This window comes from Pelecanus crispus, chromosome 3 (genome assembly GCF_030463565.1).
Source record: "Pelecanus crispus isolate bPelCri1 chromosome 3, bPelCri1.pri, whole genome shotgun sequence".
NCBI classification, from domain to species: Eukaryota; Metazoa; Chordata; class Aves; order Pelecaniformes; family Pelecanidae; genus Pelecanus; species Pelecanus crispus.
The window spans coordinates 76,244,645-76,268,233 of NC_134645.1; the positions used below are offsets into that span (position 1 = coordinate 76,244,645).

At 42.9% G+C, this 23,589-nt stretch overlaps 1 protein-coding gene across 1 annotated transcript; it reads right to left on the reverse strand.

The window, feature by feature from the left end:
- Positions 1 to 3,946: 3,946 nt before the first annotated feature.
- On the reverse strand, positions 3,947 to 21,419 carry NUS1 (NUS1 dehydrodolichyl diphosphate synthase subunit). Its single transcript, XM_075707988.1, has 5 exons — positions 21,011 to 21,419; positions 11,934 to 12,056; positions 9,331 to 9,483; positions 4,903 to 5,002; positions 3,947 to 4,173 (listed from the first exon to the last, which is right to left on the reverse strand). Exons 1-5 carry the CDS (start codon positions 21,417 to 21,419, stop codon positions 4,083 to 4,085), a joined length of 876 nt encoding a protein of 291 aa, XP_075564103.1. The 3' UTR covers positions 3,947 to 4,082.
- Positions 21,420 to 23,589: the final 2,170 nt, after the last annotated feature.

Here is a 23,589-nt window from a genome sequence, read left to right on the forward strand (position 1 = left end):
CCACTGTCTGTGCTCAGCATGCTTTTTCACTGCTATGCACGTGCCAAGCAGCCACAATAGTGCTCCACCACCTATCCCTTTCCTCTAGATAAAGTGAGCATGGAAGCGCCCTACGCTGAACTCTGGCCACAGCAGACTATTAGCCATAAACCCCCTTCTCTGTAAAATAACTTGTCTGCCTCTTGAGTTTTCCATTTCGTAGCACAGCTGAAGTTGGAAGGCACCTCCAGAGATGATCTAGTCCAACACCCACCTCACCCCACCCCCCACGTGTCTAGTCAGGTTTTGAAGGAGACTCCACAACCTTTCTGGGCAACCTGTTCTGCTGTTTGAGCACCCCCATGAGAAAATCACAGAATCATTTAGGTTGGAAAACACCTTAAAAGGTCTTAAAGATCATCCAGTTCAACCATTAACCTAACACTACCAAGTCCACCACTAAACCAATTAAGGGGAGAGTCATAATTTCATGTTTCCTGGCTTGGGGGCTGGATTATTTTTTAATGAAAGTAAAAACTAGGAATCATTAAGGTTCGAAAGGATCTCTAAGTGAGTCCAACCATCAACCCAACACCACCATGCCCACTAAACCCAAAAGTGGGTCCCAAGTGCCACATCTACCCGTTTTTTGAACACTTCCAGGGACGGTGACTCCACCACCTCTCTGGGCAGCCTGTTCCAATGCTTGACCACTCTTTCACGTGTTTAAATGGATTCTCCTGTATTTCAATTTGTGCCCATTGCCTCTCAGACCACCACTAAGAACCACTGAGAAGAGTCTGGCTGGTTTTATGCCCCCTCCATCATATATTTATACACAATGGTAAGATCCTTCCTGAGCCTTCCCTTCTCCAAGCTGAGCAGCCCCAGCTCTCTCAGCCTCTCCTTGTACAAGATGCTCCAGTCCTTAATCATCATCATGGCCTTTTGCTGGACTAGCTCCAGTAAGTCTGTGTCTCTCTTGTACCAAGGAAGCCCAGACCTGGACCCGGCACTCCAGGCCCGAGTAGAAAAGATCACCTCCCTTGACTTGTTAGCAACACTCTTCCTAACGCAACCTGGGAAGACTGCGGGCCTTCTTCATAGGCTGGCTCACGGTCAGCCTGTTATCCACCGTGACCCCCAGTGCTTTTTCAAAACTTGCCTGAACACTAGCTTGCCCTTTCAGAAGAGGTCATGCTCAGCACCCAGGCATCACTCAGGTTGTGGAGGTTTCTTCCGCACCACACCCTCACCTCACCCTGCTCCAAAGCAGAGAGCTGGCCCAAGGCCCAGCCCAGCTCATGGTTCAGGACTGACTCAGCAGCTGGCAGAAGCAGCCAAGCTTTTTAGTAGCCAGGGACAAGTTTAGCAAGTTCCCAGGACTATCAAAGATGTATTTTTATGATAAATGCTTTACTATAAAAGCTTTCATAAGAGCTTCTAAGAAGTTGGAAGTGGGTAGAAACAAAAACGTGTCCAGTTCTTACAATACCGGAAACAACTTCAGCGTGCCATTTGAAGTTCTCTACTTTCCCAGAGCAATGCAGCAATATGAATAAGGCTACATCTCCCCAGTCAAACCTGCAGAAGCATTCATGTATCACCATAGCCTGTAGAAAGATTATAGTCTTTTATTGATTTCTTGTTTTACAGATTCAGATTTAACTTTCAATAATAAAGTTCAATAAATTGATTCCCTAACCATAAAAACTTGTTTTACACATTATGTACAGGTACCCAGAGACTACAGCCATACAGCATGTCACAGCTACACCACAGACCTTCACAGAGAACAAGTCGGGGAGAGGTGCTAACTGCAATGACATACATTCAGAGATCAAGTTGTGGATATGCACAGTGCATTTGGCACAGCTCACTGAAGACTGCCCACACAGGGACAGTAAAATAATCCCAACTAAGCGATAACGTGGATTAGTTCAACCACATTAATTCCAGGAGGAACACTTAATTCACAATTAAGCTAGCCATCAGAAGAGATTTGATTAAGTTGAATCAAATGCAGCTGAACTAATCATTTTAGTTTCATTAAGCATCCCTCTATAGACAAATCCTAGACCTTGAGATCTGTCTCCAATATAAACCAAGTCTTTTTAGTTGAGATATGCAGAAGTTTGAGGACTGAGGGGAGCTCAGGTATTAGAAGTATTCTTTGGCAGTTTGATACAAATATAAAAAATAGATTACTTTTGAGGACTAAACTAAGCTTTTCCCATTTTCTATCTTTACTGCCAGCACCAGAACTGCTTCAGTGACACAGTAACACTTACATACGGTAACTTAAACACGACCTTACATTTTAACGAAACAGAACTCATATTACAGATAAACTTCAATACTCCAAGATGCCCTCCAGCAGGCTATCCACTCCCCACAAAAAAGTTAAACTTAATATTCAGTGAGAAAAATTTCCTATAGCAATGACAGAACCCAGGAAACATTGCACAACTGCTCATCTTCTCTGCAATACAGTAACTAGCAAACATCAGACACCAGTCTGCAAAAGGCAGCCAACTGTACTCTGAGCATTCCAGCTCATATGGAATGTTATTCGATGTCAAAACCATTAGTTAATTGATTAAACATCCCTTTCTCTTTTATGAGATAAAGTAGACCACAGTGCTCTCCTGTAACTGCAATCTGATCTTAGCATGACAAAAAACTGCAGCTAAGAGTTTATGCAATCCGCTTTATAACATCAATCTACAACAGTTAAAATGCAGTTTCACAAAGAAGCAAACATTCATTTAAAATCTGGCAATTCCCTTTTAAAAGCAGAAGTTTTCCCTTGTAGTGACATGCCTATCCTGAAGGAGATAAAGCCAGACTCATTTTGAAGGGGGGGAAGGAAATACTTCCAGAATGAAGTGTCCAACAGTTCTACAACCTTCTGCAGGGCAGAAGGCTGCAATATTAATGCTTGTCTCCAGTAATAAAGCTCTAAAGATATTGCTTTGTCCAAATGCTGCGATAAAGACTTGCAATTTCAAATTACTTCCAGCAATAGGAACGTAACTCTAATAGGACATTCCATGATGAAGACCATTTAGCTAATGTATCTATCTAGTTATCTCAGTTTTGAGGTACTGTAGTGTAGCTTCACTTCTTCCTTCTTGTCTGCTGCAGGCTCCCTCCCACTCACAATTTCCAATGAGCAGTTCAGAACAAACCTAACACAAGGCTTAAGCAGACTCCCCCGCTGAGTACGTGAGCACAAGTCACATTAGCCATGGAAGTGGCCCTAGGCCATTTTCAGATTTTTTCAGCAAGTGATGCCAGAGCCTTAGCCAGCTTGTCACCTTAGGTGAGAATTTTATGGGGAACACAGGTCTACAAACAATACATAGTACTGTTTATGTTTATTCCCTATGGAAAACTGACCTGATAAGAGAGGTTTCACTCAGGGCTGTAGCAATATTTTGATTTTACCTCTTAAAGAAAAAAAAAGAGAGGATGGATAGTGCTATACATATGTAATCCACTTACCATAGAAGCATTCATTCCTTTTTATGGAATCTTCTCGGTATTTCTAGAACTTGGTATCTACTGCTGGCTTAAGTCATCACAGCCAAATAGCAGTCTAGATTCTCATAGTTAACAGATCCTACACTGACCCCTCCGAAATTCACATATTATGTACTAAATATATCTGAAGATAAACCGGGTCATTAGTTCTGAAATGCCTGACTATGAAGAATTAGAAAGAAACAACCTGACATCAGGGTTCTTCCTTGGATTTAAGGACCTTCAGGGCATGAACTCCTGTTTAACTGTGTCCTGTAGATCTCAAGACTTAATTCTTGCATGTTCTTTTGGTCACCTGGACATGAAAGTGAGGCTAATTCAGCTTTGAACAGCTTTGCTTTCAATAACTGTCTTTTTCATAAAGGAAATCTGTGAATTTCCCCCTCCCCATAGATTCTCACGCATTCACACAGACTCTCTAGAAAGTTAAGACACTTTATTGAATTTGTAGATAAATTAAGAAAGGACTATGAACCAGAATTATGGGTCACAGGTGCTTGTAAACAGACATCAATTCCTTCCCACAGAAAGCCTGACTCCATGTGCTCAGCCAGAAGTCACTTTCCCCAGCGTTGCTCACAGGCTGCATAGTGATGGAGGGCAGAGAAAAAGTCTTCATAGCTGATGTTCAGGTGGGAAGGCAAAGAACTGAGAAAGCAAGTTAGAAAAGTTAAAATAAGCTGTCATACACACCACATGATTCATATGGCCAGCCAGGAATATCACTACTTAAAGCAAGCTATTGTCTGAGTAACCTTGTGAAGTTGTTCTCAACACTGCTATTGTCACTCAACTCTAGTAACTAAACTAGCTGTTAATATCTTGTCACCCTCTAAATCAAAGCCTACCCATTAGAATACATAGGGCACTTCAAATTAGTGAGAAAGCTGGAGAAGCACAGGTCCACCCAGACATTTAAGTGCCCTACAAATGCTCTCAGATTTAAAGAAATACAGCAACTATAGTTGGTTCAGTTATTGCCAAAATTGGCAAGTAATCCAGCAGCACAACCATCGTACATTATCCTACTTCCCTTATATCCTTGTAGTTTCCCTGATAGAAACCTATAAGCCACTCAAAATCCACATAAGAAACACCAGCAGAACTGGTATTGGACCACGGAGACTAGATGATGACAGAAGTTGTTCCTTAAACCTGAAGAGTAAAGCCTGCTATTGCCTAGTTGTGGCTGAAGAAGCAACAATGAATGTTTGACAGGTTTCATTTAACAATTTTTAAATACCCTCAAATCAATCTCCAAAGACCTTTGTTTAGACAGATCTCCTCTTATGGCAATTTCCATACAGTAAGTCACATAAAGACTTGTTTAGTTAGCTATTATTCCAACCTGTTTTACAGTATGTATAGGCAACTCACATGATTTCTGTCAGTCTGATGTGCCACGGAAGGAATCCTAATGTGCTGTCCACAGGACCAAACTTCAAGACTAAATCAGGATCAGGAAATCCATTGGTACCTACAAGAACAACTTAAATTAGGTTTTGTCAAATTCACCAGAAGATTGGTTTTAATTCTAAACCCTAAGGCATCTGTTTTTTCATTAAATGCATTTTTTTTTTTTTAAATTAAGTGAAGCTCCTGAGGACAAGTTAACAATTAAGAGCCCAAGAGGACAGACTGGTCTTGCACCACCTGAACAGGACCAACCGAGCAAAAGCTTAGGCAGCCATTGCAGGCCCAGTTGGACTGTTATTTTCATGTCAGGCAGTTTTCAGAGACTTAGTAAAGAAGTGATAGGAACAGTTACATTGTTTTGAGTAACAGCAAACCTTAACACTGCTGTTTGAACTGACTTGTTCTAGTTTTGTCTTGGCAAACTTGATTTTAGTAGCATAGAACTTGCTGTACCCTGACCCATACCTACTACAGCCCTAAGTCAACTACGTGGAGTTGCAGTCAAGCAGAGTAAAAGGACTACTAACACAAAAACACTTAAGGAGGTTCCACTGAAGAACAACAAATTGATATCACAGACCATCAAGAAAACAAGTTGCAAAAAAAATACCCTGTCAGATGAACTGTCTCTTTCTCAGTAGGGAGCTAGACAGACAATTTTAAAACCAGCTCTTACTATGAAACTTCAAACTGTTGCAGGTGACATCTTCCTGGTTAATGAGTGAGGAAGAACAGGACAATGTATTTTTTTTTCTGTTACTAGGTGAACAGTATGACCCATCACAGGGCAGGGCTAGGTAACACTGAGTGACTCCACAAAGTGCTTGTACTCTTACTACCCATACCTTAAAACCCCGGTCACTGTCATTCCACTAGTCTAATCCCAACTCAGATGACCTCACTGTCTCTGCCCAGTCTCTGAACACCGCATACAAACTGCTGTTTGAAAAAAGCTACTAAACTTAATTCCCTGAAAAGCTAAGACCAAATACTACAGTCTGAAGCACAAGGAAGTCTCCTCAAGAAAAGAGAAGCTAAATAAATCTTTAGTAGCTTGCTGCCTTGCTCACCAGTGAGAACATCCTACTGATCTCCCGAGGTTGAAGACAATCAGTAGCCAAACAACACTGTCTCCCTTCCATACGCTTCTGCCATGCCTGAGCTATTCCAGGCTAAAATTGACAGCTAGGCAATAAGCTTACAATGAGCAGTCCTAGTACCGCTTTCCATGCTAATTCTAGCAAGTTGATTAGGGCAACATGTGAAAACCAGTATAGTAACCCCAATAGGACCCAAGAAGGTAAGCTGTTCTTCATGTACCTGCCTAGCTCATCTGAAAAGCATTCCACCAGCCATAACCCTACTTTGCTATAATGCTGCAATCAGTCATGATTATTGCATGCTGTTTCTTGTTACCCCTTCCATTATCTACTAATTCTACAAGTTAACTGCAAGAGTTGTTACATTGCATAATGCCTACCTTTAGCAGATAAAAAGTTTAATACTGCCTATTTGGTCTGAACTTCAGATGTTATTTCTTAGTTCTTTTCTCACTTGTTTAAAAAAAAAAACAAACACACCAGTCAAGAGTCTTTTTACAAGTTTAAGTTTAGTTGTAGAACTTAATTTCGGGAATAACAGAACAGGAAACTAAGGCCCTATCAGATTTCGCTGTGCCCAGGTTTTGAAACTGAAGCTGGAGATTTCAAAAAGTTCACATGCTCCCTCCCACTGAATCATCACAATAATAATCCTTTTACCAGAGGTAAAGGAGCTGTTTTCCCAAGCATGTGCATTTCTAAGGAAGGATGAAGTATTTAGATATGAGTGCCATGTGCCACAGTCTAAATCTTATCTCAGAGTTAAGAAAAAAAATTATAAAGCAAAAGTGGCTTATGTGTTCAGAAGCTAGCATGTTAGTATGAAAGAGCTTTGCAGGGAAGCAGTGAATACTTAGAAGTGGGGACTCTGGAGGAAGTGGACAGCTTTACTCATCAGCTGATTCAGTAGCTGAGTACTCCTCAGCTGGCCAGTTCAGCAGCAGGATCTTCAACACTGCATTGACTTTTCAAACAGGAAAAGACCTTCAGAGAGCCCAATTAATGCTAGTATTTCCTTCTGGTTCCTATCTGAAGGAAAATGAAAATGTACACTGTAGTATTACTGTCAGAACAGCCTATTCACTCACACAGTACTGTGCTTTCCATTCTGCATCCATTTCGCTACCTAAACATATCAACACTGCTGATACTTTACATATGGAAGCTCCCTCAGAGCTGCTAGAGTTACAGCATTCTTCAAGTACAGCACACACAACACAGAAGGATTTGGGAGCAGACTTAAAAAAAAAAAAAGGCCAAAAGACTTGGACACTCAAAGGACAGGAATCTGGCAACATCCCTTCTAGGTCAGGAGTTCTGTGAGGGGAACATGAAGGAATTTGTAGCACTGACAGCACTACCCTTCTCTTCTCCCCATAGATTTTATAGGGCAACCTGAACAGCCTTAACTGATAGTCATGTTCTTTACTAGGAAGGCAGACGGCAAGTAGAGACAATATTATAATGCAGCTGGCACCTACTTTTCTGCAAACAAGCTGGTTAGCTGAGGTATTGCTCAGAAGAAAGTACTCTTACACTGAAGAAAACTCAAGCTGTAAGTATTAGAGCATGACTGAATTAAGAACCAGAAAAGCCACATGACAAGCTAGAACCATACCATTGTAGGACTAGCCTTCAATAACTGCATCCTAAATATGAACAGAAAGTTTAAAAACTACATTATCAGGTATTTAAACCAAAATGTGAAAACTCAGAAACTTAGAAGTCACCATGAAGACAAATCCTAAAACCACAGCTACTCAAGTACTGCTTTTCAGAACTTGCTCTCAACTTAGATCAGTAACTCGCAGATGTTTGTGTTCAATACCTTGCCATTAAGGATGGACAGAAACTAAATTTGCCTACAACTAAAATGAGTAGTTTCATAAGCTGCTGCTAAGTCATGAAAGAGTAGTTCTTCACCTCCAACTGTCCTAAACATTAAAACCAGGCAAATTAATAAGCAGGACTAGTTATTAGCTACATAGCGGCCTGTTTTCAAAGTGTACAGTTTTGACACATTAAAAGTCTAGGAGTTTTCTTTTCCTGTGCTCAGCTAGCATGCATTACTTGAACAATAAATCTGCTAGGTTTTTAAGGCTATGCAGACTGGACCTAATACTTTTAACACATCCAGACACTGAAATGCACGGATAGAAGATCATGAACAAGTGTTTGAGAAGCTCCAGTTAAACATCACTGGCCAAAATACATACATGGGTATCAATTGTCACCACTTATTCACAAAGTGACTGACTCTTTTAGACAGGCAATTATTAATTTCCTTAGGTTGCCTTTGTACTATAACAGGCTAGATGTCTAAGTTAATTTCTTCAGGTGCCTTATTAAACACGTTTAATAATTCCGTTACAATGAGAAGCTATCATGCATCATGCTGACAACAGGGACAGAATTCAGTTTGAAATTAAGATTAAAGTGTCTAAACTGCCACTGTAGTCAGTGTGCAGAGCAATGCAGCTGACCACCCATTTGCGGGGGGGGCGGGGAGGGAAAAATCACTCTCTGAAGTCCAATTAATGGGAGCCACACTACAACAACGTGCCTGCAGACATCCAAGTTCAAGTGTGCAATCTGAAACCCAAATCCTGCCAAGTTAATTGCAGCTGCAATCAACATGCATGGATTGCCTAGGAAAGCTGAGCAAGAACTACAGCTCCACTGAGGAAGTGGAGGCTTGCTCTAAACTACTTCTCCCAGATGTGAGATTAGGGCAGCCCTGCCCTTTTCATAGCTGTTGCACGTAGCCACACACCTCAGTAATCTGCATGAATTAGTAACGAAGATAACAAAACTAGTGTGGGTTATACAGCAGCAAACGATCAGCAAGCGCTCTATCATTTGCACTCAGCATGGTAGTTAGGCAGTAACAGCTTTAATTGCTGTAACTAGATCTGGAAAAGACTCTCTGCCCATACCCAGGTTTGCAGCATGCTAATTTGCAAGAAGTTAACCTAAGTTATAATAGTCTAGTTTCAGCAGCACTTTTTTCAGAAAGCTCACTGTGGAACTTCCCACAGAGGCTGTACACTCTGAAAAGCTGACTCTCCAATTTAGCTTAAGGTTTCCTTTTTCAGCTTAAAGAAAAAGCTCAAAAGGGAATAAACCAGTAAGAAATTTCCAGCAGAAGCCTGAAAGCAATAATCATAACTTACCCTGACAGACTAATCATCAAGATGCATATGTTCTAAGCAAAAAATATACTAGAAACCAAATCTGTTATGAATCGAGTACTCTCTCACCTCCTCCCCACAGACCATGTCATACTTACTACTTAATAAGTTGTCTAACACATTCACATCCAGGTCTGTGTATGTTCTTTGCTGCCGTGCTACCAACTGACAGAAGTTCTGAGCAGCTTTTACTATGTCTGCTTTTCCATCTTCCGGAGACAGCACCTTCAATGTAGATTGGCAATTTAAAACTGAAAGTACAAAACACAGTTTAAAAGCAACAGACATAATAGTTGTTTTGAGTATGCTTTAGCTATTCACAGGATATGACTAAAAGTAACTTGTAGATTACTTCATATATTATACAGCTAGTCATAGATATACCTCATCCATCTCTTACAGAAGTGGGTAAGAATCTTCTGGATTTCCTGTACTACTAAAAAGCATTAAAGTACTTTAAGGCCACTATTTTGAGGAGTCTTGGGACAACTGGTTTAATTAATGTCAGTCTTAATGTAGAGTCTTCCAGGGAATTTGCATTGGTTCTTATGCTGTCAGGCAAAGCAGTGAGAAGAAGGTGGCTAGATAGTAACTTGGGGGGTGGTAAGCAATGCAGAAAGACTTACAGTTCAGGGGAAGGAAAAAAAGATCTAATTCCTACCCTAAAAGAGGAAGGTGTTTTAACAGCTACTGTGGACATTCACGTGACAATGATTAAACTGGGGCCCTCCCTGAATACAATCACAGGATCTTTCAGCAGCGCTTCAAAACTGATGTAAGAGTTACAATATTGATCTAAGATTGCTACAGAGAAGCTAGGAACCAGGTAATAGTACCAGAATTCACCCATTAATCTGTAATTATTTCTGTGACTTAAGAGGACATTTCACAACCACCTCATTGTCTACACTACTGTGAGGTAAGAGTCTTGCACTACATGACTTGCATCGTCAGTTCTGATAAGGTACCTAACATGTAAACTTACCAAGGAAGCTGAAGGCTACAGATAGTGTACTAAACCCAGCTTGAAGTAACTGGGTTAAATACCAGTGTGTGCATACATTGAACTGATACAGAACTTATGACAGTTATAACTAGATACTTAAAAATAGCATTTCTTAAAACTGCAGAACCTGACTGTGAAGGACCACAAAATACAGTCAGAAGACTCATAAGAACACCTGAAAACCCTCAGTTAGTTTATCCAAAGCCACCACAATGAAAATAATTGTTCCTTGATATTGTTTGATTTGTCATATGCCCTATGTTAAAAAATATTTCTCTAACAGTATTCATAAATGCAAGACATGTCTTTTTGCTTCTCAGAAGTTTATAATAATAAACTGGATAGATGTCAGCTTGTTCAGTTCAAAGTATGAAGCACCTGGTCTGACTGTGGAGCCTTCTAAGTAAGAATGAAAAATTCTAAAGAGAACAGAAGACATCTCTGCTTTTCATAGTTTCCAGCACAAAAGGTTCCTGAGACTTAAACGTACCCTCTCAGTCAGTAAGTCTGAGGAACAGTCTTCCAGTAGTTCATTTGGTCTGGACATAAATATCCCCATTTAGATAAGTGCAGCTAGGTATGCTAGAGTTTAAGACATTAACAGCCTGTCTACTCTGTTTTCTGCTGGTTATTTCAACCTTCACAGGAATAAAGAGAAATAACATGAAACTCAGTTGTTTCCATGTAAATACTAGCACCTTACCCTAAGTTGCTTACAAGGCAAGTTTATGCCACAACATTGGACTTTATACTGGAAAGCTGGCACAAAGGATCTCACCATCCTGTGAGCTCTTGTAGGGGAAGCAAAACTCAGCCAACGGTATCTTAAACGCAGCTAAATGTACTAGAGCTTGTGAAGTGTAGTTTTTTTTTTGTAAGTCTTTGAACTGTGTAATATGATTGTCTTAAAATGTAAGGGTTTTTTTTATTATGAGACCTATTCAAATAGTGTGAGTTGTAGGAGGGCTAAAAGTATCAGCCTATCCCTCTAAGGCAAAGGCTTGCTTTACTAAGTATCTGCTTGTGATTTACTACATTTTGAACAGACTTGTAGTGTTTGTGTTAGCATACCTAAATGAATACTTACAGCAGATAGTCTTGAATAAGGAATATTAACCTTGAAACATATTCCTGTTTTCCACTTGTACTACATGCAAAAGCTGCTATCTTTTTTTTTTTTTTTTAAAGCTCACACCATTTACTTTCCTGGTGTCACTATACATTGCCATGACAACCAACAGTTTTGCTCCTTCCCTTCTTCCTCCCAACTCCGAGGTATAAGTTTGGGAAGATGGAAGTGCACACATTATTAACTTGACATCTGTTCCCTTATAGTAACTCCAGTGCTTTTCCAACTCTCTCAGCAAAAGAATTCATCTCACTGAAACAGTGGGGAGTTGAGCTACACTGATGCATTAAATGGGTCATGGCACAACGGTTGGGCTAAAAGGAGGATCAGACTACCCAGTAGTGATCACTACAGGAAGGAGAGGGCAACACTTCACTATTAGTTTAGAACAAGTAAACCCAATGGAAGTTTACCACTAGCCCAGGAAGGTTGCATGTGTTCTGATAATCAGTGCTTAATGAAGGAAAAGGTCACTGTACACAGGAACGTGTTTAAGTAAAAGCAGAGTTATGATTTCTATACAGCTATTTAGAGTCATACCAATCCCCCCTCGCAACTCATCTTACCTTGATCAGCTTTGTCTTGATTTGCAAATTCCACGGTGTACTTGGAGCAATCTAGTCCCAAGAGTTCTTGCTGCTGTTTTAAAATTTCATCCATCAATCTTGAATTATTCCTCTTGAAAATACCTTTAAAAAAAGGTTGCATTGTCAGCCAACTCCTATAAAGAGTGCTACAAAACAAATCTGCCGCTAGGCATGAAGAAAGAAGAATCAGGTAGTCAGTACTGGTTTCAAACTGGAGTTCACAAGTATGATAAGAATCCAAAGCAAATACTATTGCACATGACTAATTTCAGTGACCTTGGAAAGACAACTCTCATGTGCTTTTGTTCCTCTTTCACTCAGCCTGGTTTAAGTACCAAGCTGCAATTGCACAGGGGATGGCTTAAGACTTACTTCATTGTCCTTAGCATGCTAGCAACAGTTTGAGATAGCAATACCCTACCAGCACAGGACCACCAAGTCAGATTAACACCAAGTTTCTTTAATGCCCATGCTGCTGTAGATTTGCAGCTTAAGTCTGCTACTACTTACTGACACGCCATTAAGGCAGCGGGCTAACAAAGGAAGTCACCACAAAGCAAGAGCCAGAAGACTAAATCAGCGTTATCAGGCCACAGTAAGTGTCCACTCTTACACCATGGCCAATGCCATGGATTTCCTAATAAGAGGATTTCACAAACTGTATAGACCAAGGAGTTAATGCAGTCCCCAAGGCCTTTTTGTACTTACATGTTTATGGCAGACACATTTTGCATGCAGGAGATTACAAAAACTTGCTTAACCAACTTGGGCTCCTGTTCTAAAATAAGTTCTAGCTCTTGAGACACACAACTATTTCTAATTAAAAGGCATGGTAAAAATTGTTACAGCTTAAATATTTACAATGCAAAAGCACGGCTAGGCATATTTTCTCAGGAACTGGTAACGCTTTTATCACATTGTATTCAGGGGTTGTTACTAAGAGCCTAAGTTTCATTCCGAAATGCTGCATCAAGCACTTCTGTTGACCAGTCTAAAAATGCTCACACAATAATCCCACAACAAACACTGAACTTGTATACAATTTTATGATAAGACTTATGATTCATCACCTCAATCTGATTCTGGGATTAGAAACTGCTACAAACAGCAGTTTCCACATCAGTAGTGGTCAGTGTACAAGCATTGGGTTAAGACCATAATACATTAGGAGTTAGTTTGCAACATGAAGTGATACAATGCATTTATTTAATATGCTAGTCTTTTAGCCCTAGTGAGTTAGTATTTTCATACAGGCTTCATAAGAAGTTTTAATAGGTGGTAAAGCATCTGGGTTTTCCTCCCATCCTGGATACTTCCCGCAAAAAAAAAAAAAATTACTTCATTACACAAGTATTAGTGATGCTTATATTCACACGTTGACAGACAAGCAAATCTCAGTAAGGCAGCAACCTTAATAGAAAAAAAGTGTTAGAATACTTTCACTAAGTCTAAAGTTAAATTGTTAGACTTTGTGCTCCTGCTTACTGGTGTATATTCATACACATTAGAAGTCGAGAATGCTGCTTTGAATAATGCTGTTTGATACAACTCTGCTTGGATAAGTCTGTGTTGAGCTAGAGTTAGCACTGTTTGTCCTCCTTACACTTAAGGTCAGCAGCAGTGCAGCTACTGCAATTGCTAATCCTGGACCATCTTCAAGGAAGATCTGTACAAGGTTGCACGTGCCTCACCTCTAAGAGTCACTTGACTGCCATCCACTTTTCAAGATGAGAAGGAAAAACTATGTTCAATATCCAGAAAAGGAGTTGGCATAATTAGGAAAGGCTACCACTCTGGGAAACAGACAACTGCTCTCTTCTTCCCCTTCCCCACCCAACACTAAGGATACCAATTCTTTTCTCCTGAAAAGTTGTTGCCTATTCTTGTCAAAGACTGGAAGAACAGATTTAAGAATCCACACTCCAGCTCTAAAGTAAATGAAGACATTGGGGATAACAGGTGGGACAACAGACTAAGGTGCCTACTGCTCAGTAAAAATGGACATCAGATAAAGGACTTGGTCCAGCTCTGAAGTGAAGGTCCTTAATACACACCATCAATACTGAAGACATGCTAGATGTGTTCTTGAGATTTATCTGAGTATCACCAACATTTCCCTTCTAGTCTCCTTATTTATCTCACCCACCTCCTCGGTTGTTCAAACCTGGATCCTGTGTTGCACTTGGAATAGCAGTTTAACATAAACTGGAAGCTACTATATATATATATTTATATATATACACACTATATATATATATTGTACTATATAGCTGTAGTATGTGTTTCTTTGAAAGACCTCCACACCTAAATTCCAACTGATCCACCAACCTTGACGCACCTACAGTTTTCCTGCAGAGAAGATCCTGAAGCACATCAGAAGGTAATAAACATCCAAACTAACTGAAATCTTCATTTAAAACCAACAGCATTTGGGAACTGTCCTCCTTCTGTTTTGTCTCTCACTCAGTGCACAAGAGACTTTTTCTTACGAATGCATATGATGGCAAATACAGTCCCGCCAGAGGCAATGTACATGGGCCAAATTTACACTTGACTTTAAAAATTATTTTACATGGTTGTGGCTCAGACATACACTCCCTTCCCTTACAGTATCTCAAACGCCCATTTGTCTACAAGGTGCATTTTTTAAAACTTTGAAAATATATCCAAGTTACTTCTGGAAGACGCTGTTGGTAATTTATACATGATAAATACAGTACACAAGAGTGCACGAGCAGGCCAACTCACTAACAGAATTCAAGCGTTCTTAGGCAGCTAGACTTCAGTCTTGATTTAATGCTACCTTCCAATTTTGTTCAGTCTCCCACAGATGTTGAAAGCAAGTCCATAATATGATTTTAACATTATAGAAGTCAATGTTTGACAAGAGATCTAATAAATTTTAGCAATACAACAGCTATTTGCTGTTAAGTGGGCAAAATTTTAGCCCTACTACTGTTTCTAATACGGAACACAAACATGAAATTGTCACTATTATTTCTCATTAGAAACAGTTTTTGTTTTTGAAAAGCCAAAACAGTTTTGTTCAGTCAGAACTCTGGAGCTTTTGTAAGCTGGTACAAATGTGTATATTCCAGCAAATGAAGTGTTTTAAGAATTATGCATATTTGAGCACTACAATTCCCAAAGCAAGAGTATAAAACTTCAGGTTTGGGGTTTTTTTTTTTTTAAACTACCACAAATGTGTGAGCTGTTTCCAGGGATAATTCTTGTTTCTACAACGCAAGCTATAAACCTGCTGTTGATCATTAGTCTCCATTAGAGCAGAGGCAAATCAGAAATGTTTTAGCTTCCTGCAGTAGTCCTCCATTACACAAGTCTTTTCCAGGGCATGTCTTTTGCTCAGTTTTACAATGGTTACAAGCCATGCCCCTTTGCAATTAACTGTGGTGTTGCAGCATTTTAGCATTAGAGACTGACAAATGCACTTTTTAATTAAGAGGCTGTGAGTTCAGCAGAAGCAAGGCTCAAAACTGACAGGAATTGTGAACTGGAGGGGAACAACTGGCACAGAGAAACACCAGGTGGTGTCAACCATTTGTTTGTCTGGCTAGACTACCACAGCCACCACCTGTTAATGCCTTGGTAGCATCTCAAAGTTCAACGCTCTCACTTGCCCTGCTTTTTAAAGCAGCAGAATCTGGTAAAACACAGGAGAAGAGTCAGCTCTTCCTTACAAGGGAACACCTTAACCAAAGTTAAGCGTAGGAAAGAATACATTTCCATAGCATTTCAGTTATTTGCCTTTTCTCAACTCCCTTCCAGTGCCAACAAGGAAGAGTCATAAGGTAACAAGTCTGTTTTAAGCATTAAACTATTAACAGTTTGAGAAACATCAAATCATAACCCACTTCAAATAACGTACATGCAAGAAACTGTTTTAACACATGAACAACTTCTGCCTGCATCTTCGTGTTGGATCATGCCAGTTGCAGTTTAATGGAGGAAAGCAGGGTTTGAGTCATTACACTGGACCTCACAGGATACGGAGAGCTAGAAAGATGTATTAGGCTTGTCTGTTCCAAGAGTATAAGAAAAATATAATCCAAGTTTGAAAGTGGCTGAAGTCACTCAAGTTTCATCTACATTAAAGCCACTTAAGCTAGCAAGCACTAACCAAACAGGAAGAATTCAAGTTAGAACTTACAACCTCGTAGGTGACCGTTCCTCCACATTTCTTTTTGGAAGAACATTCTGTACCAGGAGAACAAGAGCTCATCAGCAATCAAGAGAAGAGATACTACTTTCATATTACCCATACCTGTAGGAGACTATCTTCTAACAGATTAGTGTTAGCCCTTTTAATAAATGTGGTCTGAGGACCCCTGCCAACTCAACACCAAAACTCAATTGTTGAATTTGAAGTTTGACATGGGTGAAGACCCACAGCAGATGCCATGGGATACCAGTATCTCAGAAAAAGCGTTCCGGTGACACAAAACCAGAACATGTTTATCTCCCCCAGTGAAGAGAACACACTGAACACGCAGAAAGTGTTATGGATTGATCAGATGTGCTAAGCTACCAAGTAATGTGGAAGAGACTAAAAGCCTACGTTTGGGGCTAATGAAATAATTTATTTTGCGTACCGCAGTACTCTATCCTTTCAAAGAATTTCTAAGAGAAAATTGGTCAGAAGTAAAGCAGTTCACTGGAAAGCTAAACCCAGCATGAAGAAACCCAATTTCTCCATACAGATGTACTATGAGCTTTAAGAAGCCTTCAACCTCAAGCATCTATTCAGGAGCCCAAAGTACCCAAGTGCCAAGATTCAGCAAGCTCCCAAAAAGCAATCTAGACTTCTCCCAAACTATTTCAGGAACACTTCACTAGTGGACAGAAGTAACACTCACGCAAGCTCTCTTGACTAGCAAAGTAACTTTAACAGAAGAAAGTTTAAGCGTGTAACACTGGTCAAAGGCTTCTGCTCCCCAGAGGGTATTTTAACTGCTAGTATATAATAGCATACTCACTGCCTTCTGACTCCAAGAAGGCTGCATTACTTCCTCAGAGATAAGGTCTTGACCAGCATGGCTGGATTTCTATCAAGTAATAGGACTGGCAATACAGAAGTCCACAGAAATAAATCCTTGATCAAAAACCTAACAATTTAGTCAATCTGGAGTTAAAAACAAAGGTGCACACAGTAGCATTAAGTTTATTATGGCTTTGTTCTGCTGCATATCAATGAAAGCTGGGAGAATGAAAAGGTCCCCTAAACACCAGAGGCAATAAAAGCATGCTACCTTAGGCCTCCAAGCCTGCTGGGGCAGGGGGGTGGAAAATCTCAGTTTTGAGCACTGCAACTCATAGCACCATACATTTATTACCGTACAAGACAGTAACTTACATTATGGTCCTCTTGCATTCTGTACAGACCTTCTTACATGTCTTCCGGCATACCGATCTTCATGGATTTAGAGAAGACAGCCAAGTACCTGACTACGTTCCACAACTATTATCCAATAAATTTGTAACATATTGGGTTCTGCCATTTCCCATGAGAATCAGCACAACTCCAGCCAAGTTGCCCTTAGAGCTACTGGTGCAGCTGCTCTAACACACTGGTGTCAGCTGGGATGCAGCTACTTATTTTGACACCAAAGAATACAGAAACAACCTTCTATTTAGTCATTTTGCTAAAAATATAGAAATTCACTACTGAAAACAAATAAGCAGCTTATCTGGCACTTCTTTAAAGAATGTCACGCTTCTCCCTCTTCCTATAGAAGGGGCAATTAAGGACCCTTTTTTAATTTAAGCCTTCTACAGGAAACTGACACAGTATTTCTTCCAGAAAACGCAACCATGGAAGACCACTCTTGTAATCAAAGTTTCCTGTTGCAATAAGAAGAATCTCAGTACTACAAATATGCAATAAAGGAAAGGGAAACAAATTAAAGTGTACCCCACTACATCTAACACAGATTCAGAGCACTTGCCACTGTGTTTCCTTCACCACAGCCAGCATCAGTGGGGACAACATATGTTTGATAAGTCAATAGTTGGTACAACTGTATGAACACAGAACCTTACTTAAGAAGTTCAGCAGACCAAAAGTAAGTCTCACCACCTGAGAAGATGAAAACAAGTGCACAGTGTAATTAAGGTTCACCCTCTGCTACTGATAAGAGCAAGCTGCACCTGACTTTATTCACCTTCACACTAGCATTACTGCTCAGGGTTCCAGACATCACTATTCAGAACCAGATTTAGCAACAACTACAACGTCCTACTTAACAAGTCTATCTGGAAATGCTGTATGCTCAATCCAGACACCATAAGGAGCTTAGCACCAAAAGAAAGGCAACACATCTGCTATTACCAGAAGTAAGCATATACTCAAGCCATATGAATGACTACTTGCTCACTCTCTGAAACCAGTTTAAAAGGCTCAGCTGACAAGATGCTGCACAAAAAGCAGTTGGGGTTGCTATCCCAGAAAACCCATTGAATACCCGTGAAGAACATGCATGTGTAATGGCAGGCTATTCTCATCAAATCTGTAAGTTTGGCAAAAGTCACTGATTTAAAACATTTCGGCTACTCTGCATTAAGTCTTGCCTTCTTCAATTATGTTCCAACAAACTGGAATTTGAGCTGGCAATTAAATCAGCATATTCTTGTAACAAAGGACTAACAGATGAACTACTGAAAAGCATTATGTCTTTACACCAAAATCATGAGATCACAGCCATATTTTCAGATTTCAAAGGTGTATACAAAACCTCTTAACATGCAACTTTATCATGAATGTAACAATACGTGCAAATAGCAGCAAATAATCTCCAAGATCTTTTTTTTTTTTCTGACCTGCTATAACACAGACAATGGTTCTACAAGGTTATTTCAGCTACACTGCTCTTCAGAGGACACACCCTTGTCATTTCTGGTCATTGTATTTGCAGTCTTGTAACAGCCAGTCTTATATCTGACTGGATCTCAGCACGTGTCCTGGAGAAGCAGAAGCAGCTTCTCCACAATGAAGACGTCGCACAACTACAACAGCGCTGGCTCTTCCCTGTCAGACAGGATCTCCATGACAGTGGCTACTAAGCATTGCCTGGTGCCGCCTTCCTCCTCCATGTTGAATGGTTGCACAGTGAGCAATCTGAAAACCCAGACCACCAAGAAACTCTCAGCTGGATCTGTTCCTCAATTCAGTTCTCATATATATAATTTGTGCAGCACCATGCAGGGATCTAAAAAGGAACTAAGCATACATACATAACGTATTAGGCAATACTGCAGATGGCTTATTTTTGACAGAAATTAGAGAATCTGTAGAATAAAATGTCTCTCTGCAGGCTATGAGGGAAACTCTCTCTCATTTGGCACTAATGTTACCTCTGCAGCATTTAACCTGGTTGAATGCTTTCCAAATAGAGCGCAAAAAATGTCAACACATAAATGACTTCTCAGAAGGTGCTGAGTGTTTTCTGCATCCTCAAGATGTTATGCAAAAATTTTTTTCCATTCCTTTACTTCCAAATGAGGAAATATTCTCCCACTGAAACACAACATAACCAAGTTCCACAACAGCCATGCACAGACTGCCAATTTAAACTGCTAAGTGACTGGTATTAAGCCTAGTTTCTTAAAAAGATCCTAGAGAATTTAGGAAAGTCAAGCCATTTGAGCCTTGTATCTCACACAAAGGACCAGACATGAAAGAGAACTATTAATGGCAGTGGTTTTTAAAAAAAAAAAAAATCACAAATGCCTATGATCAGGGAAAGCCCTGCATACCTGTGCTTTTGCACACTTGACAATAGATTGCACCTACTTAGGTGGGATGAGTTTTTCCTGAAAGAGCACTAGAAGACAACTATTACAGACTGTACCTCTAACATGACAGAAATGTACAGTTAACCTAATTTGCATTGCTAGACAGCCATCAGAAGTGGCTCAAAACAACAGTTAAACACTGGTCTCCTACAGTCTCACCATTGACAGCAGGAGCACAGGGATCTTCAGCATGAAGCTTTGTCCTCTGGAGAGGACAGAAACAGGACACAGTTCACATTGTGTATTATTAGCCCTTCTGAGTCGATATCTTGTCTAGTATCAGTTAGAGATCATCTCTCAACAGCTAAATAGAAAGCTTCACCTAAGAATATCTTGAATATGGTTGGTTTCATCTCCTCAGTAGGAAAGGATAGGTATGAAGAAGACATATTTGTTCCACGATTATTCCACAGACTGTTAAATCCTAACTGAGCTTATCTTTAAGATACTCAGTGACGTGGAATCAGTGTATCTGCAAGAGCAAGAGTTCAACAATCTGAGTCACAATAATGAATGAAATCACATAGCAGATATGAAAACACCCCAAAGTTTTCGCAAGCACTGTCTCAGAGTTAACTCAAATATCAAGTAGCACCAGTCCTTATACCAAATGCAGACCATGTAACTTAATTTTACAGTACAGGCAGCACACAGGACACGCATGTTTACATTTAACTACCTTTCCATCCTGTCTCTTCAGGTGAGAAAGAGCACATGAAAACAGATGGCTACACTCATTCATCCACTTCTGTAAGTTCAGACACAGCTCATAAACAGAGCTCGTAAGAGCAAGTGGCTTAAAGCTCTTCTCTAGTAACAGCCCGGCCCGTACGCGGCCTTGGCTCTCAGATGCCAGCAGTCCCTGTCAGCCCGGGGCTGGGGACAAGGCTCTAGAAAGGCCCCGCCATCCGCTCCCTCCAGTGAGCGGGCAGGATGGGGTCACCCCGACACAGAAGCGGGGGCAGGAGGGCGCTCGGGGCACTCCCCAGGCTCGGCGGGGCCAGGAGCGCTGCAGAGGCCCAGCGGCTCCAGGGGACGGGAAAGGAGCCGCCAGCAGCGCGGCTGGCACCCGGCTCGGGAAGCCCCCGGGCTCGGGAGGCGCCTCGGCTGCACGCCGGCGGCGCAGCGGGCTCAGGCGGGGCCCGCCTGCCAGGAGGGAGGCGCTCCCCAGGGCGGCCACCGCCCGGGCCGCCAGCCGGGGCACCTCCCCGCCCCGACCACCCTCCCCGCCCCGCGCCCCCGCTCACCATTATGGTCGTAGACGCTGACATAGGAGATGCCCACCGCCATGCACCACACCACCAGGCTGGCCATGTCCGCGTAGCTCGGCTCCTCCTCGGTCACCACCAGCCCCATGTGCACCGGCAGCTTCTGCAGGGCCCGCCCGTCCGAGCGCCAGCGCTGCCGGCCCTGCGCCGCGCCCCCGGGCCGCCGCCGCGCCGCGCCGGCCTTGCGGACGGCGAACGCCCCGGCGGCGGGGGCCAGGAGGGCGCAGGAGGCGGCGGCGGAGGCTGCGCGGCGCCAGAGCCAGGCGCGGGGCCCGGCGGCGGCGGCGCGGCGGCCGCGCAGGCAGGCGAGCAGCGCGCGCTGCAGGCAGAGCAGGGCGCGCAGCAGGGCGTGCAGCGCGCGCCACGCCAGCCCGCCCGCCCCGCTCATGGGGGGGGGGTGCGCGCGGCGCGGGGCGGCGGCGCCGCCGCCGCCGCCGCCAACCGACAAGGGAGCGCGCGGGGAGAGCGGCGCGGGGCCCGCGGGGGAGGGGCGGCTCGGGGCGCCTCAGCCGCGGCGCGACGCCGGCCTCGCCTCCGCCGCCGCCATCCCTCACTGAGCCCGCGTCCCCCGCCCGGCAACCGCTGCCGGCGCGGCCATCTTCCTGCCGCCCCGCCTGATCTCTCACCTCTCACCCCGCCACATGCGAGGCGCCCGTTGGCCGCCGGGCGCGCTGCCGTCACTTCCGTCCGCGGAGGGCGAATGACGTGGCCCTGAGGGAAGGGACGGGGCGGGGCGAGGAGGCTGGGGGCGGGGCGGGGCGAGGGCGAGCCCCGCCCCCGCGGGAGTGGGCGGGGTCTCGGGGCGGGGCCGCGCCCCCTTGCGGCCGTAGCTGGCGGCGGGGGGGCAGCGGGGGCCGGGGGCGCGGCGCTCGGAGCCCCTGGCTGGGCCCTGCCTGGCGCCGGGCCGCCTGGCTCTGCCCCGGGGCGGGCGGCACGGCTGCCCGGTCTTCCCCCTGTTTGAGGGCTCATCTTGAGACCCTCCCCGTGCCTCCCCAGCCCCGTGCCTCGCTCTTCTTGGCGCCCGTAGCGCCTCGTTCGCCCCGGCGTTTGAATCGGGGGGAGGCGGCCGGGCCTCAGGGGCGGCTTTGTTAAATGGCTTGTTGTATGTGCGTCACCCTCGAAGCGCACGGCGAATGCGGCACGGGCACGGGAAATGGGCGTCGTGCAGCCCCCCCGAAACCCGCTGAGCGTGCCCCTGCGGCAGCCCGGGAACAGGCCGAGGGGTGCGCGGCCCGCTCCCGCGTCTCCCACAAAACCTGCCCTTCCTGCGGCTTTGCTGCTTTGGCTCGGAACGGCCCACAGACCCGAAGACACAAACCCCTCTGCAGGCAAACGCCAGAGCAAGAGCTCAGAAGCTAGCCCTGTGCCGTCAGACAGATGGGCGGGCTGAAATGAGACAGCGGAATATTTGAAGTACTCTATTAAAAGAATCCGCCAATATAAAACGGAATGAAAAATACTGTAGCATGAAAATATTTTTCTTGCTCGGGAACTAACTGCTTCCCAGACTTCCCAACGTTAGCCAGCACACATAACGCAGTCAAACCGCTAGGAAGGTTTGTGCTGTTCCATAAATATCTAAATCTTTAGCTGCCAAAAATTTGGGTGGCTGATGATATGTTAAAAATGTAAAGAAAAACAAACTTACGTCTTTCTGTTCCAGTTGTATACCTCAATGCGTTGGGTTCCTAAGAAACCCAAGTGTCGACTGCATTTGCATAGGCAACATAACCAAATAGCTGCACTCTGACACCTGACAAAACAGCCTCTGTGAGTGTGAGTGATTACTCAGTTACTGAATGCCAACAGAAGATAAAGAAGAATGGAAACTGTTTGCTTTGAAAAGTAATTTGCTGGTGTTATTACTCCTCAGTTATCAGCGGAGATTTATGAACTGCCAGGAAGCGCCTTACATTACTGTTTGTAAGTCACTGGGTTTAGTGGCCTCGGTAATCCAATTTTGTTTAGTTTTCAAGCACTTTGGGAACTGCTTGATAAAACTTGTACGTACATCAGAGTTGATGCATATATCGAGTCCTTTTTTTGCATGCAAAAGTCTGGAAGGTTCCTACCAGTGAAAGGGAGCACTTGCAGTGTGTGCTCCCATGTGAAGTACACCTCACCCAAATGTATACACACAGCATCTTGAGCTATGTTGTAGTCGATTAGCTATTCAGCTACCAAAATAAACTCTTCCAAAAACTTCGTCTCACTTGATCTTATCTTAATATTTGCTAGAGGTAGGGATCTATTTCCTGACAATCTCCCCTCTTCTGTTTACAACAATAGAATTGGGTCAAATTGACCCCAGTGTTTTTATTCCTCACTATTAATTAACTTTGGAACTAGTATTAAATCTCATTAACCAGGACACTGATTCTTCTCTTTGTTGCATTTACTGTGATGAAGATGAGCCTTGTGTGTTTTGCCTGGAGCTCAGCTAATTTAGTCTAATGTCATTTAAAATACTCTGAATAAAAGAGGCAAATATTTCTGGAAAACTGAAATTCATTTCTCAAAAGCAAGAACCTCTGAATAATCCTGAGAAATTGCCCACG